General features: G+C 40.9%; 1 protein-coding gene across 1 annotated transcript in view; it reads right to left on the bottom strand.

Moving 5' to 3' along the window:
- Nucleotides 1–17,324, bottom strand: part of PHLPP2 (PH domain and leucine rich repeat protein phosphatase 2) — a 32,709-nt gene extending 15,385 nt beyond the window's left edge. Inside the window, 7 exon segments of the mRNA XM_031060157.1 lie at nucleotides 1–175; nucleotides 1,638–1,784; nucleotides 5,774–5,928; nucleotides 7,025–7,150; nucleotides 7,579–7,769; nucleotides 12,208–12,341; nucleotides 17,080–17,324. The exon segment at nucleotides 1–175 is cut by the window's left edge and continues 20 nt beyond it. Of these exon segments, the coding sequence (XP_030916017.1) occupies nucleotides 1–175; nucleotides 1,638–1,784; nucleotides 5,774–5,928; nucleotides 7,025–7,150; nucleotides 7,579–7,769; nucleotides 12,208–12,262 (849 nt within the window). The 5' untranslated portion in view covers nucleotides 12,263–12,341; nucleotides 17,080–17,324.
- Nucleotides 17,325–17,408: the final 84 nt, after the last annotated feature.

Below are 17,408 nucleotides of genomic sequence, written 5' to 3'. Positions count from 1 at the left end.
CTCTATCAAGTTCCCTGCCAGGGCTAGTTTGTCTAAGGTGACAAGTTTCTCACAAATTGCTGGCAGTTCACAGAAGTTATTGAAGGAAAGCCCAAGACAGCTGAGCTGCTGCAGGTTTCCCATCTCTTCTGGTAAGGACGTGAGGAAATTGCCATCAAGACAGAAGGTCTGGAGACTGCAACAGTGAAAACGACAAAGAAAATAATTCTGCAATGAGCAGTGAACATCACATTTCGTATTTTCAGTGAATTTTCTCATATAGTTAGCTGATCTCAAGGTGGTTATTTTTAAATAACAGCTAATTTTATTCTTATACATGTAAATTTACTGAAGTACTTTTATCACACATGTAATAGGCTTGGAACTTCCAGTGGTGCCCAAGATTGTAAGTTAACATAAGCAAAATACAAACCAGTACTTACATTGTAAATGAAAGATATTTACTTAATTACTTAATTTTCTACAAATGGCGCAGTTTAATCACACCTCCTACCACACTAATGCACTAGTAGAAGATTTTTACACTCTAGTTGTCCATTTCAACACACACTCAGAAAAGAATAAGGTAGCTCTGTTGTATGATGAATTGTTTCAAAGGTTGTATGGCTTTTGAGACTCAGATCCCAAGTATAAAAGTCCCTTACTATGATTATGTTCCAACAGAGACCTTTCTGTGTTTAGTGGTGGTAGAAATGAAATCTGAGGCCACAAAAAGTTCTTATGAATAAGGGCTCAAGGAGTCATCAAGATAACTGGACCCATAACTAAGCTATAAACCTCCAGGAAGTGTATGCCTACATATAACTTTATCCTCACAGTTTGCATATGACTAAAAGATTATTGTGGAAATTACTTGTTCACATCCAGTGTGGCTGCAGACACTCCTTCTTTAAAACACAAGTTGGAGGAAAAGCAGGCCACAATAAATCAGCAGTTCAATATTGATGTTTATCCATATGTACATTTAGATAAACATCTATTGATTTTTATCTAAATGTATTAACAGTCTTGCAATTAAATTTACCTAAGCTTAAGCTCTTATGCATTTGGGGCAGCTACTGGGGAAAACGGACAAGGCTCCAGCAAACGCTTTAAGACAAAATTTTCAGAGGGGATTACTCAAGTTTTTTCATGTTAAAATGCTCTGACACAAAAGCAGCTAATTCTGTAGAACACAATCAAACATACCAGTGCTGATAAAAATCACTAGACCCCTGTGAGAAGTTATCACAGAAAAGTTTTTACAATAAATTAAAACTTCAATAGAAATTACATCAGTACTGAAAATATTAAATGCAAATAACAAATGCAGAAAGTCAAACAACTCTGAAGCTGCAGAAAAATGCACATAGACTTATTTGAGAAACAATGCAGTTGCCTTCAGTGCTTTATCTGTATCAAGTTTCCTTATCTTTTCTGCGCTAGCAGTTGTGATGTCTTCCTGGTAGTGATTAAGGGATTGCACATCTTAGTTCTTGACCTTCTGCTGTAGTCAAATTAATCATTCAGCCTTCATGGATAAAACAGGCTGCCCTGGTTTTTTTTTCCACACTTTCAGAAACAGTAGCTGCACATCAGTAGTGTTCAGCTGAGGCACCAAGGGTACTTATGATCACAGATGTAAAGAACATACTCACTTCAACAGTTTGCCAATCTGACTTGGCAAGTAATGAAGTCCATTACAGGAAATATTAAGCTCTGTCAGAGTAGAGATCTCACACAGTGATACAGGAAACTCTCCCAGTCTATTATGAGACAAGTTCAGACTCTTCAACTGAGAAAACCTATTAGCAAGAACACTAGTTAATTCACAAAATACATGTCCAAAAGCAAAAATACACAAACCAGTCATAAAGAATTCTTACGTATTTGTACACTGATGATACAGTCAGCTAACTCATTACAGGAGTCTCTGCATAAATTTGGGTTTACGTAATTGATATTCTTCTCAACTGTCATGCTGAAAGTGATCAAATACCACAGGTTTACTGCAGGAACTGATAATGACCTTCTATACCAACTTAACAAGCTTCGTCCTAGTGACTGCTACTAAGATTAAGGTGACTAAAATGCTCATTTAAAAAAATTTACCTTAAAAGAATTAACTACAGTAAGAATCTACAATTATGTAGCTTGGGAAAAGAGGAGCTGAAAACGCTCACTAGGACTATTCTGAGAATAAAACAGAAAGCCAAGCTAAGCTGTAAAAGGGAAAACTAGGAAAGCACTTGCTTCATGCTGGGAAACCCAAGAGCTGCACCCAGAGGTCCTGGAACAAGATTGCACAGCCACAGTGCTCCTTGTTCAGCAGACTGCATGGCACACACTGCCCCAAGTACAGACAGCCCCACAGTCACCACAGCCCCTCCAGTGCCTGAGAAAGGTTGCCTAGCTTTAGCTCCTTCAGTCACCATGCTAGCTCCAAAGACAGAGAAGGAACTTAGCGTGGCTGGGGTAACACACAGCAGGGTTCTCCTCCAAGAGTTCCTGCCTCCTTCTACAGGAAGCAAAAGTATTGTTCCCCAAGTATTGTTCCCTCTTCATCCCCAACTGGAACCACCAAAAATTAATTCAGTGGGGAAATTAGTATCTCACTTCAATGAGATAACTGCAAATTTCATGTACCAGAGAACTACTTCTTGGAAACATGCAGTTATTCATCTGCCTCCCCCACCAGACTTTTCCCAGGCATTGGTGAGTAGCTCTTATTTTGAAACAAATGTTCTAATATCAGTAACAAAACCAAGGTTAATTAGCTTGAGGGAGAATATTACTTCTAGCTTGAGATGTCTTGAAATATAGGACTGAAAGGTTTTGGAGTTGTTTTCTTCTTTATAGTGTATTTTTTGGATTCAAAATACTTGTAGTGATCTGTGTGGGAATTGTACATAATATTTCTCCATTTTGCTTTATAACCTTGGGGGATGTTGTTCTTTTGAAAGAGGAAGCATAGCTGAAACTTGGACATGAGTTGTTTGCTTTGAGCACCCCATCATATGAATAAGGGCACAGGCATTTTTGTTTGCTACAGCCACAGACTCTTTTGTACTGCAACTGAAAGCCAGAGAAAAAGACGCTATGTTGGTAAAAGCCTTCCTCAAAGGAAGGATAATGCAAAGGCCTAACAATGATACAAAGATTAGAAACTTGCACACAGAACTCCACCATAGTATTGGAAAAGAAGGAAACAATGAGGATGAACCTAAAGATTTGAACAATCTCATTAACTGGTTCAACTTTAAGAGATTTAGGACAGGTCATGGCTCTCAGGGTTTGAAATCAGCAAATGCTTTAATAAAACTGCTTTCTCAGGAGTTCTGCAATGGCTTTTGCTGCACCTGTTCTCAGTGCCAAGTAATGTTTCCTCTCTCTAACAGCATAGTGAGCAGCTGCTCTAAGAGACACAGCATTAAACACAACAGCACAACTAATGTTTAGAATTCATCCCTCTGCAAAAATATCAAGGTAAGCACAAGAGGGGCATTACAGTTTCCAAAAACTGAAGGGAAACTGGTATATGACACAGCTTGGTCTGAGTTTCCTCAAGCAGACTTCCATACTCAGTGGGGAGGACAATACTCAAAAGCCTTTTGAGCTCTCCTTCTGTTCCTTCTTCTTTGCCTCAGTAAGCTCATGTAGTGATGTAGGAGTGGAGTGGAATGGAAATGCAACTCTCATTCAAGCTGTATATATGAACCAGGTGTTATAAGGGATAAAGATGCCAAAATCATTGTGGCTCCTCAGGTTATGGTTTGTGCTCTCACAGGGCATACTGAGACAACAAAGAAGTATGGAAACACAGCAGTGCATCTTCCATGGCATTACCATCCTCTGTTTAGCAGCCCAAACTGGTGCTGCCCTGAAATATTCCAAGTTTAACACATCCTGTTCTGCCACCAAAGCACACCAGCACAAATATATATCAACTAGCTAAAATGCTGACAAGAGACACGCAGATGTATACATGTGTGTGCACACACATGTATCAATGAAGACCAGATGTCAGTGTTGTTCAGATTAGGGAGATGCTTGAAAGGCACTACAATACATAAAAAATAGAGTAGGAGATGTAACAAAGCAGGTAGGGCTATTTAATGCTCTTTGCTTAACATTTTCCATTTAGCCAATTATTTTTGCTCCATTATTATAGTTATAGGTAATTAGACTCCTAGAGCTTGAAGATCTCAGAGGAAGAGATCTGATCATTGTGAAAAATTCTGCTGTTGGGAATTGACAGTCTCAATGCACTGAGAGCACCTACTGCTAGTGAGCAAGGGTCTTCTTGTGGTGCTGTAATCTTAGAAGCATCCTGAAAACCACAGATAGAAAATCTTTTCAAAAGGCAATGAGCAGCCTTATGTGGGCAACCTAATGCTATCTGTTTATTCAAGATTGTGTGAAGTGAGAGCTTCTTTTATAGCTTTTGTTTGTTTGCGGATTTCAGCTTCATCAGACACAGTCACTGCCAGGAAAAGAGTTGAGTTTCTGACATGTCAGATTTCTTGTTGACTACATACAAGGTCAAAAGAAATTTCAAGCCCCTTTCTGATCCTGTGAACCAAGGATACTCCATTTTAGAAAATGAAGTTCTGATGTGCTTTTCAAAATCATACAATGTAGCTGAAGAGACAAGTAGAAAGCAAAATCTTAAATTATTTAAAGTAGCTTCTCCAGTAACAGAATCTATTACAATTCAGCATTAGAAAACTTTTAAACAAGTTTGGAAAACCAGACTAGACTCTGGCTTGCAAGGAAACTGCAAAGAATTCCCAAAAGTGAGCAATTTTTTTCATTGTATATTCTCATAGATACCTGGGCATCTCATTACCCTAGAGGAAGAAAAATTAAATAGCACAGTAGAAGGCCCCTAGAGACAAAGAAAACAAAAATAAAGCCTTCCCCACCCCACCTTGCAACAATAAAACCCCAACAAACCAAAACGAAAAAAACAACCAAACCTCAAAACCACAACAACAACAAACCAAACCAAACAAAAAACCAACAAGCAGTTTTGCAAAGTTTCTCCAAACACATTTTCCTTAGGGAAATGTCTTCCAAACAGAGCCATTGGACATTATTACTATAAGCTTCCTAACAGTTTTCAAAACTCATAGAGTAACTCCTTGAACTCTATTTAGCATGGCTGGTATACATATGAACAGACTAACCTCCCTCTAGATTTTTATGATTTTGGGAAATTAATTTAAAAATATTTTTGTAAGACTCCTTCACTTACCTAAGATGACTACATCATGCTTCCATAGCATCACACAACTGCTACTCTCTTAAAAGCAGATCAGCACAAGTTTCCAAAGCAAAGCTGGAGTCTCACAGGCCCTCTGCCAATTCCAAATACACATTAAGAACTTGCCGAAACAAGGTTTTTCAGACCTAAACTTTTTCCTACAAACTTATTCACAGCAGCAGCATTATGCTTTTCCTTGCTTTTTATTTTATACCCCAAGATGGTCTCTGCTTAGCAAGCAGCCTAATATTACTGTTCCATCTTGTCCATAGAAATGGCATGTCACCCCACAAGGCTTATCTCACATCAGAGTTAGCACAGAATCTGTGGAAGGGAGCTCATGAATACTATAAATTGTTGGAAGTTTATTCCTGCTTGTGCTGCTCAGTTCTGCTTCCAATCCCCTCACTTGTCAGAGCTTCCTAAAGATCAGTTTTTTTACCATCCCCAAGAGAACAGGCAATACTTCGTTCCTATATCCACATGTCAAGGACTCCAAACATAGGAGAAAAATTATTCTTTGCAGACCTGCAAAGAGAGTCAAGACTCCCTGCTCCACTTGTTCTCATAAAATTGTGGCGTAAGTTGAGGTAGGTGATATCCTGACTGTAGAAGAGGTGCTCTGGTACTTCCTCAAGGCTGTAGCATGAAAGATCAACCATGCTAAATCGCATAGACACAATCTGAAAAGAAAGAGAAAAAGCTGCAGCTGTGCAACAAATTTTCTCTGGAAATCCAATGGAAGACCAACGAATACAAGTAATAAAAAATTTGCAAGAACGTGAAAGAACCCCTTGTACCTACCAGGTAGAGTCCATGCAGGAAATGGGAGTCCATGAAGTACAAGCCTATGCCCTTTGCTACATCCCTGACAAGGATGCATAGCTGGATACCAGCCAGGATTCACACAAAGCCCTGCTCTGTATGTGCACTGGGCACACTGCCTAAAGGCTAGGCTGTAAGAGAGCCAGGGTAATAGAGGAAAACAGATTTTTCAGGAAACTCTATTGAGAAAGCACAATCTCAAGTGCCTTCCAAAGGTGCAAGAAGCAACAGGAAGCAGCTGATTTTCCAGTTCAGTTCTATGAGGTTTACAGAACCTCTGCCTAGCATAACTGCTTCTTCTGCACTTTTAGCTACTTCTTTATTTTATTAGCTTGTGGAGAGTATAAAATTTGAAACATAACTTGTTATAAAAAGGCTTCATAAATTATGGTTTTGCAGCATTTCATAAAGTCTCTGCAAATCTCATGTCCTTTCATAAAGTATGTTTTGTCTTGAGGTCTTCAGTGATTAATTTGACATTTTATGACCTGCTTTACGCTGAACTCATTTTGTATTTCTTAATACACTTGCTGACCTACAATGTCTCTGTATCTCAAACCTCAAGGCAGCCCTGTGTATGTTCAGGGCATACTTCAGGCACATTCAAGTATGGCAACAAATGCAATCTGTAGGCTTCTATGGCTGTAGTCAGCCAGTCCCTGAGTTTTGCTCTAGGGGCCTGTGATTAAGTTAGTCTTGTAGGTGCAGCAGGGGTTAAAAAAGCACCTAAAAAAGCTACTGCTCAACAATGTTGCACAGGTAGAGAAAAAGAGAAGGCTAAGAGAAAAATCTCTGTAGCCCAGAGCATGAAGGAAATAAAGCTGGAAAATGTCCTGGGTACTTTCTCCAGCATCGTAGCATCATCTCTGACTGCAGATCAAGCTTGCATCATAATAACCTTCCTGTGGTGTACCCTGCACCCACATCCAAACCACAGTGCCCCCATGGCCTCACCGTGGATGCCTGCCGGTGCCACCGCTGGCACTCTGCCAGCGTTTCAAAGGAAATGTGGTAGGTCTGAGCTTGCGCTCCAGCAGATGTGAAAGCAAGGGTATACTGCCGACGTTTCATCTCTTCCACCTGCAGAGAGAGAATTGACAACAACAGTCTGCCTAAGAGCCAGCAATTACAACTGACTTGAAGTCTAGGGTGAAGTATTACTGACCACCAGTAACATTGCATTTTGCCGAAAATATAGCTGCAGTCACTGGAGAAAAACACAGAAGTAAATCCTGCTTAACATATTTCTGCTAAAACGGATACAAGAAGTAGTAATTTCCAGAGTGCCCGAGCACATTGGCTACTGCTGTGAAAGCTGAACAGTGTTTCTTCGTTTTATTAGCCTTCAGACTACTACCTAAGCAGAGCAATTAGAAAGAGGTTGGGGACATTAATGCAGTAATCTGTTAAAAAAGCCCACATTAATCTCTTGTGGGCAATTCCCATCACTAATACATTTCTTCTTCCTTCCCAGGCTACAGAGAACTAACCAAAAAAAAAAGCCTTACCTTCCCTCCAACAAGAGGCAAGATGTGCATCTTCCCTGCATGGCTGTCCTTCACTGAGGACACAATGAGGCACGTGCCACAGAGAGTGACGGAGCGCTCTGCCCACTTGTGCAGCTGGGTCTTTCCTTTGCGTACGTTATAGACTCCGGAGAGCAGGATGCGATCCAGCTGTTCCACCTGACATGGCTTTTCTGAAGAAAAAGGGGACATTAGCATTTACTGTCCGCATGTTCTTCATTCTTATCTGTGAGTACAAATAACACAGCTCTACCATGCAAAACCAGGTGTTGTAAAGAACAAGCAGACAAACTGCACTTAAAAAAAAAGTCTCATGCAGAGGACAAGCAACATCCTCAGTCAGTGCAGGAACAGCGGCTGACCAGCACCACTTGTGCTGTCACAGACATTTCTTTTATAAAAAATTCTCCCTCAGGATTTTTCTTGCTGAAGCTGAGAAGTTCAGCAACAAGATGTAAACAATAAGTTATCTGCTGCTGTGGAATGCAACAGGTCTGTCTGGACTGGCCTAGCTTAGATGTTTAGAAATAATGGCCAATCCAGAACTGAGCTCGCTCGGACACAGTCCGAGAGGGCAGGGGTTGTAATCATTCTTTACTATTCTATTCTTAGCTTAGCAAGCTTCTGAAAAGCTCTCCTGCTTTTTCTTTTTAGTATAGTTTTAATAGATGTATATATCTTAAAATAATAAATCAAGCCCTCTGATAATAGAGTCAAAGATCTCGTCTCTTCCTTCACCCAAGAACCCTTGTGACCACCGTCACACTTGTGCCTCCCAGAATAATGTCAGAATGGTTGCCATGCATCATGTTTTTAATCCACAGGTAGTTACAGACCTTAGCAAATCCACATGCTTGCCAAATATCCTTCATTCAAATGCAACAGAAAAGTAATTTTAAACTCTTGTTAAGTCAGCTGAAGTCAGTGAAATCATTAAATAAGTGGCTTCTACTGGACTTAAAAGGAAATCCTGGAAAATCAACTACAAAGGAAGTTCTTTCCCTGAAGATGACCATCCTGGTTTTGCCTGAGATAGAATTCATTTTCTTCCTGGCAGATGGTACAAGACTGTGTTTTGGCTTCAGTGTGAGAATAACGTTGATAACATAAAAAAAAAAAAAATCCACTAAAAATCCTGCTGTTTCGGTTGGTTCGGCAGCGCTCACCCAAGTCAAGGACTTTACAGCGTCCCATTCTCTGCAGCAAGCAGGTGCAGAAGAAACTGCAAGGGAGCATGGTTGGACCAGGTGATCCAAACTAGCAAAGGGGATATTTCACACCAAACTTAAGGAACTGGGAGAGGAGGGCTGAGCACTGCTAGAGAAAGGGCACCGGTGTGATGAGCAGTGTATTGTGCATCACTTGTGTCTTATTCCTCTCTCTTTGTTATTTCCCTTTTCATTATAATTATTATTATTTTAATTTATTTCAATTATTAAACTGTTTCAAGTCCACAGGTATCATCTTTTTCCCATTCTCCTTCCCATCCCATGGGGGAAAGCACTGTGTGAGTGAGCAGATGAGTGGTGCTAATTGGCGGCTGAGGTTAAACCACAACAGTCCTTTTAGGTGCCAGATCTGGAGCACTAAGGGCAGAGACAGATCTGACCAGAGTGTGTTAAAACAGATTTGCTATAAGCATTTATTGTATTGGTTTAACAGTGGCTGGTCACAATATTGATTGGTTTGCTCAATTTTCTTGCACTTGTTCTCAAGACTGCATTATGTAACACCTTATCTGCTATAAAGGCTGGGTTAAGGTTATGGTGTATTTTGTAATCTGGTCTGTGTGCTCAGCATGGCCCCTACCTTTGTGCTCTGGTGCCATTTAGTGGAAAATATCAATAATGACACCATTTGCCTTTTCTCCTCAGAGAGCCCACCTAGGGAGTGGATACTTCCCACATCCTCTTTTTCTCCTCCAGGTTAATTACAGCAGCATTTGGGAATTTTTAATATCCTTGGGATGTTGAAATCAGTGTGGTTCCCTATTGCTAGGCACCATGAATGTGGTTCAGGTTTTGTTTAGGGAGAAGCAACTATTTGTGGCTAATCCAACCCTGTGACAAGCCACTGCAACTACTCCGACTGGACTTGAGTCAGACTGCTGCCAATTGCTGCTGTGCTGGACACACTCAAGGTCAACCATTCAGCTTCTGGAGTTGGGGTTACAGAGGATTTGGAGGCCACAATATCGGGCTGAACTGAAAGAGATACTGGTAGCATATGAAGGGGTTTGAGCTGTTTCAGAGCTGATTGGCACTAAGGTCCAGCTGCTCCTGGCACCCTACCGGGGTGCTGGGCTGGATGTTCAAAATGATGCTATGTGGAGTAAGCAGATCACACTGATCACACAGCAAGCTTGAATAAGAAAACCATACTCCAAACATTTATCAGGAGCACACAGTTAACTACTAACTGAAGCTGTAACATTGTTTCTCAGTTAGCAGGATCTTCAGCTTGCCAAATCTAAAGTACTGACGTGATGTCCATATGTGGCTGAATTTAACTGAACATGTAGTTGTTTATTTACAACAATAGCTTTGTTTCACACACATGACATTTGACATAAGATATCCTTTACTGGTAAGAAACTGTGAGAATCCACAGAAAAAATTGCTTTGATTTCACCAAGCTGAAAGACCAGCCCTGCACTTTTAAGAAAACATTATTATGGGACTAAAAGTGGTATCCTACTACTAACTACCACAGCAGCACTGCTCCAAGCATTACTACGCAGGTGCACCAATGCTCCAGTTTCCCCCTCTGCTCCAAAACCATGACACCTCTCCTATGGAGACAGGCTGAGAGAGTTGGGTTGTTCAGCCCAGAGCAAAGAAGGCCCTGGGAAGGCCTTCTTGCAGCTTTTCTATATATAAAGGCAGCTTATAAGAAAGGCATAGAGAGACATTTTATGAAGGCCTATAACGGCAGAACAATGGGCCATGTTTCTAGACTGAAAGAGGGCAAATTTACACTGGACATAAGGAAGAAATGTTTTATGGGGAGGGTGGGGAGGCCCTAGCACAGGTTGCCCAGAGAAGCTGTGGCTGCTCCATCTCTGGAACTGTTCAGGGCCAGGCTGGGTGGGGCTTGGAGAAATCTGGTCTAGTGGAAAGTGTCCCAGCCCATGACAGGAGGGTGGAACTAGATGATCTATAAGGTTCCTTCCAACCCAAACAAGTCTGTGATGCCACGATTCTAAGTAAAGTTTTCTGTGTAAAATCCATTACTTCCTCCCTTATGTTCTCAGGTGCAGACTTTGCAAAATTATTGTATCATCCTCCATAGCATTCCCTCTAATTCCTCCCCTACCTTTGAGAATCACTTTGTCAGCATTTGCTTGTACTTCCTTAAAACAGGTCTCCCGAACACACTTCAACCCTTATACTTCTTCCTTCATCACTTTCTTCTAAGCAGACCAGCCACCCATGCTGACTGAAACTATTCAATTACATTTTCTATCTACTTGGTTCCATTAAGTTGAGTTGCTGTTTGTGAGTCCTTGGCAGTTCCTGCTTGACATACCCAAGCTTTCATTTTTTCCTCAGAAGTTCTCCATACCCCTATCCTTGATGCCTCTACTCCTTCCAGCTGAAGTAACTTCTGACTCCCTTGCCCCCTAAATCCAGACTAGGCATGTCAGACTTCTTTCCATCTGTTACACTCCTTGTTTCACATATATATATGTATATTTGTATATACATGGTATATACAGTATCTACACTGTTTTGCCTGTTCTTACACACAGCTTCCAGACAAAATGGGTTTGTCTCAGATAGCAGGGTGAAGAAGCTGATTTCTTATAAATGCATTTTTTTGACACTGAATAACCAAAGGATAGCTAGCAGCTTAGCCTGGCTGCCCAGATCCACAATGCAGAAACAATTTTCCATTAAAAGCATCTTGATTTTTTTTTTCTGAAATGCAAAAAGTACACAGGTGAAGTACTTACAAGTAAGGAAACAATTTCCTCATTATCCTTCCTCACCCTAATTTCTTTTATATTTCCTGTTAACTTCAGCGAATTCCCTTTCTGACTGGTAGTACCACATGCCCACAGGCCCATGCTTGTTATCTGTGGCTCCTTGTGTCTCCTGCCCAAACCAATTCAACAGGCCACACTCCAAAGTCTTGCTTCTGCAATCCAGTCCCCTAGGGTTCTGATGGCAGCCTGCATTATTATTAACCAGTTGGCACCTTCACTCCTCACTATTAAAAGGCTGTGGAGGTATTTGACCAGGAGCTTCCTTGCACATATACACAAACTTTTTGTAAATACAATCTTCATGCACATCTAAATAGAACTCCCAGTGGGAGCTCTAAGTCATCAGTTGCAATATTTGAATCTAAAGACAACAGAGCAATCTTGTGCCCTCCTGTGGACCTGTCTTTTCTCAAGTCATGGACAGGATCAAGAAAACCACAGAAGTGTGATTTTTTTCCTATTAATCTCTATAATGCTTTATTTTAAGAAATGCTTACTGGTACTGCAAGTGCTTGATGTAGTCCTCTATAAACCCAGCAAGCTGATGACTCAGGCTTTAGCCAAGCTCCAGCTTATAGTTACAGCTGCAGGAACAGTGACAGTGCACACACACAATTTCTTACCACTGTAAAAGCGAATCATACAGCTGAGATCAGAGTTTGCTGCCTCTTCCTGCATTCTGAGAGGATCATCAAAACCCAACCGAGCCAAGTAGTCATACACAATCTGAAGGGGTTTTTCTGTGGGCTCCAGCCTCCTGTCAAAACATACAAGAAGGAAGTTTGAGAACGCAAAACAGATTAAACAAGTCTCAGTACAGCTAAAGCATGAGGAATACTGACACACCGTCTGTTCTGCTCCTCTGAAAAGGTCTGGCAAGCAAAGACTCTTGGGTCTCTGCTCCCTGCTTGACAAGCAGCACTTAAGAACTGCAGCACTTGTGAATTACATTGCAGAAGAGAAGCACAGGGAAACAGCAATTGGCATAAGCCACACAATTCATGGTGAGTATTTCTATTTCATGATTTAAGGAGAACCAGGAGGAATCCATGACAAGACACAAACCCAGAAATACCAAAAAAAGCAGATGGCAAGTAATTAAAAAACCCTATGTATAATGCCTCAAAAATATAAAAGAATTCCTAAATTTTTCTTCCGAATGCAGCTTAGAGCAAAGCATTTGAAGAATCCTCATGAAGAATCATAAAAAAAACAAAACTAAGCAAACGTAAGACAAATTTCCTACTCTCTTCAATTCACATCAGTGGCTAGATTCTTATGCTTTGTCAAGTTAACTCAACGAGTATAATTAAAAGGATGTTTTAGAACTATGGCAGAACACAGGAAGGACTCGGTGGCTAGCTTGAATTAACAGCAATAAGAGAAGGCTCTTCTGAAACATCAGATTTAGTATATTCAGTACGGAAAACATGTGTTTTGATCCTCTCTTCTCACTTTCTCCAGGGACCCTGTATTGTGATTTTCTTCAATAAAAACAACAGAGTTTCTTGCTAAATTACAAGTTTTATTTTAGGGAAAAAATATTAGTGTAAAAGATTAAGCACTGTTAGGTAGGAGTTAAAATGTATTGTTCCAATAGTCTACTCATTATCCAACATTAAAAACCACATTTTTAATCTAAACGTGCCTACCTTCAGATTACAGTCACTGGATCTCAATGGTCTCCTCTTTTTTAAACAGGAGTTTATAAACCATGTCACGAAACATTTCAAACTTCCTCTTCAATATAAGGCGCAAGGTACTTTTAAAACTATTCTTGCAGTAGAATGTGTCTACTTTTATTCAAAAGGACTTTTACCACCAATTTTTTTTTTTTTTTAGTTTCATGATTGCTCCCTGTATCCATGCACTGGCTTCACAAAACTGCATGTACACTTTAGTTCAGCCCAAACACTTTTCTGTTCTTGGATCAAACCTGCTCTAGACTCATATCCCTCCAATGCTCAAGTCCTCCTGAACCGCATCTTTTGGCAATTTATAGCCTCCTTCCTCACCTTTGCAGTATTTAGTACACTTGTCTTTTACATAAATCTACCTAGTGATACTGAAAAGCAGTGTTTCCCAGGAAATACTGTATGCTAAACCATCTAGAGCAATCTGCTGCACTGATTTCTCAGTACCCATCACTCCCTCCATTCATGCCCTCCTGAGCTCATACCTTTTAGCCACAGGTTATTAACAGGGCAAACTGAACAATGCAAGTTTGCATTTCTTCCTTCAAACAGCTCCTCACCCAAAACAAGATGCTTACACTGAATAACAGCTTTCAGTTTGTAAGATATTAGCCCATAAGTTTTACTGGTTTGCGCATTGCTTTTCTCCCCATGACATCAAAACACAGAACCTCAGGCATTTTGGGTAGGAAGGGCCTTTAAAGGTCATCTACTCAAACCATCCCACCATGGACAGGGACATCTTCGACTTGAACAGGCTGCTCAGAGTCCGGTCCAACATCTCACTGCAATGCATGACTAATACCTTTGGCAACCAAGCTCAAAATTTTGAAGCATCAAGATAGAATTTGCTAGGTAGGACCTGTTTTCCACTAAACTTTGTTGACTTGCATACATTATTTATACTGTGTGTCTTAATGGGAAACATTTCATTGCTGTATGTACCAAACCTTTTCACTTCTTCTCATATCTTCTTAAGAACATTTCTGATTGCTTTTAATTCCTATATCAGAGTATTTCCACTATTACTGACAGCTTTACAAATGCCATCAAATAATTAAGGCAGGACTGATTTAATAAAACATGCACCATTTACAAGTACCTAGTCATCCAGGCTTCCTTTGGAGTCACCAAGATACATCTCAAGAAGTAAAATGACTCAGGTATTTCAAGCAGATACCTTGCAACTCTCACTTCACATACAGGACCTCTGGATCAGAAGAAGGATTACTCTCAAACAAAGTTTATAGCCTAAAAAGGCAATGTAGCTGATAGTTGAAGAGCAAGCAATGTGGTGTGAAACTGGCATCAGCTCACATTAGAACTGCATAAACTCATCCTGTACCCAACACAATGAGCTCTGAACACTGGCACATACGAGAACACGTGGCTGTCACAGCAGCTGCGATCTGGCACAAACAGCCCATGACATCCTCAGCAGTATCACACATCAGGGACTGAATACTTCATCAGCTCACAGCAGCTCTCAGGAGAACAGGTGCAAAGGCTTAAGGAGACAGAAAAGCCAAAAAGAAGGAGCAACAGTTTCAGCTTCATTCCTGTTGCAACTGCAGCTCTCCATAAGTAAGTGTCAAGTTTTCGAATCTTGGAAGCTTAAATTTTTGTTGCGAGCAGTATCCAGAGCAAAGAAGGCATCCCTGCAATTCTCATTTAACCCTTCCCTCTGCAGGAAGACATAATTTCTGGATATGAATGGATACAAGCATAAAAATAGATTCTGGCTAGGAGAAAGGTCAAGATCCTTGAGGTGCATTGTGAAAAAGTTCTTCCAGAAACTGACTTGAACTCACAGAATTGAAAAGGAAACAGAATGATCACAAGGACATTGCTGAATATTTAAACAATACATAAAAGAGCTTCTGCTATTCTTCCATACAGCTTTCAGTCTTCCAAGTCAGGTGCCAAACCAACATCTGCGATGCTCTGGAAAGAAAGTCACCTGCTGATATTAAAAGGGCAAAGAATTCAGAAGCTGTCTGGGAGACACATGTAGTTATGGTAAGATGTGATCAGATATTTAACAAAGCAATTTGTATAATGAACATGTTGTTAAAGTAATTGGTAAAGTTTGTTCGAGGAAGGAATTATCTCAACAGGGCATGAGGATAATCTTGAGCACTCTGTCATCTTCCTGTGGACATGCAAGTAGATACCACTCAGGTCTGCTTCCTGCTGCTAACAAAGGGGTTACTGAAGCAATACTGGTAACACCCGCTTCCCTAGCAAGAACCACTCCAGTGGGAAGTATTTCAAGGATCTCTCCTGTGACAAACGCCTATTGAGAATTGCAAGGAATAGACACATCATAACCAAGAACTCTTTACAAAATTTATGACAAATCTTAGCCAAGTCCTAGACATACCAAGAGGTAAAAGGAGTGGGAAGTAATAATTTAAAGCTCAGTACTTGCTTCCAAAAGGCTGGCAGCAACTTGCTGCCAATTTGCTAATCCAGTGCAAAATCTGCTATAAATCAAAGACAGGCACAGCTAGCTAGCATGAGAAAAGAGAGGTTGAAAAGAATTCAAATGCAAAAGCCACTTCAAAAGTTAAATAAAGTCAAAATGTATCTCTCTGAACACATCTACAACCTTTACCTAAGCTTTTTCATGATCTGCATGAAAGGCTCTGCTCTTCCTTAAAAATGCTGAAAAATCTGTTTGCTATTAGGGTCCAAAACATGGCAACTTCCTTACAAATTTTTCAAGCAACAAACAGAGGTTTACAGCCGCCTCAGTGGCAGTGTTCAAGTGTCCATCTGTCCTCATACAGCATTTCTAACTAATCCATCCCTAATTCCTGTAACCCTAACCAGGGTACGGCAAATGGTTCTAATCAACCTTTTCCAACAGTCAGTTTTAAACAAGTCCTGTTCTCTCTGCATCTCCCACCACCAGTGTTCCCACCCCATTACAGACCAAACATACATGAGCGTTTTAAGAGCTGGACACATTCAACCTGTAACCTTCATTTCACATCAAAAATACAGCTACTAGTTCTGTTCAAAATGCATTGTATCTACTGCTTAGCCTTTAAGTAAGGAGATCACAGCAATTATTTGCTCCTGAGAACAGGAGCAGCAATTTTTTATAGCTGAATCTTAAGTCCAGAAGAATCAGTGCAAAGTTTAAATCCTAACAAACTGAATGGGAGCTTCTAAACCTAGAGGAGTCCATAACACACTCACAGCATAAAGTTCACGCACATTAAACCCTGAGCCATCTATTTTCAGCCTAAATTGACTTCTGGCATAAAACATAGCATCTGATGCTTAAGCCTTCTTTATATAACCCTTGCTACAATTTCTGTCTGCCTTTAATTATTTAGCTGACAACTCTTCTCAGCGAAAAAAATTACTCACGTGTAAATATTAAATGACATAATTGTGAAAGCACCTTACTTCTTTTGCTGAGTCAAAGTAACTGTTTACAGCCTCTTAAATAGATTAGGTTGTCCAGAGGCTAAAACCTCCATAACACAGAACATAACAAAGGAATATATAAACAGGCGTCTCTACTCAGAAAATGAGGACATATTTCTGGCTGGAGCAACAGTCAAACCCTCCCTGTTAAAACACATAACTACGAGGTGTGTAACCTCTATTTCACCACTATCTAATTTTTTATGAAGTGCATGACTCAAGGCTGTACCTGACTGCCAGTCACTACCTCTGCCTGTTCCCTACCTGCCCTGCCAACAGGCATAGGGACACGGCGAACAAGAGCCTCGAAGACCTATACAAAACATTCCTCAGTCAGGTTTATCCTTTCTCGGCCCTCACCTGACCAGGTCTCCATGAAGCTGCAAAAAGAGGTTTTTCCTCCCTTCTCCGTCACAGATCTCCGAGGCTTGGGTGTCCACTGTACAGAGGACCAGGCGCAAGTCCGAGGGAGCCGCAGCTGCTGAGTCTCTCCCATAAACATACACGCAGCCTCGTCCGACGTCCCCTTTCAGCCAGGTCCTCTCACGGGAGCCAACTCGACTCCTGCTCTGGCAGCTCCTGCTCCCGGTGCGCTTCGCGTTCCTCTGCAAGGCAGCCCAGACCGAGCGTCAGCACCGCCTGCGGCCGCGCTCCGGCCCGGCCCCGCACCGGCCCGCTCCGCACCGGCA

This window comes from Geospiza fortis, unplaced genomic scaffold (genome assembly GCF_000277835.1).
Source record: "Geospiza fortis unplaced genomic scaffold, GeoFor_1.0 scaffold102, whole genome shotgun sequence".
Lineage (NCBI taxonomy): Eukaryota > Metazoa > Chordata > Aves > Passeriformes > Thraupidae > Geospiza > Geospiza fortis.
The sequence above is the reverse complement of the archived record's forward strand: the minus strand, read 5'-3'. Positions and strand labels throughout refer to the sequence as shown.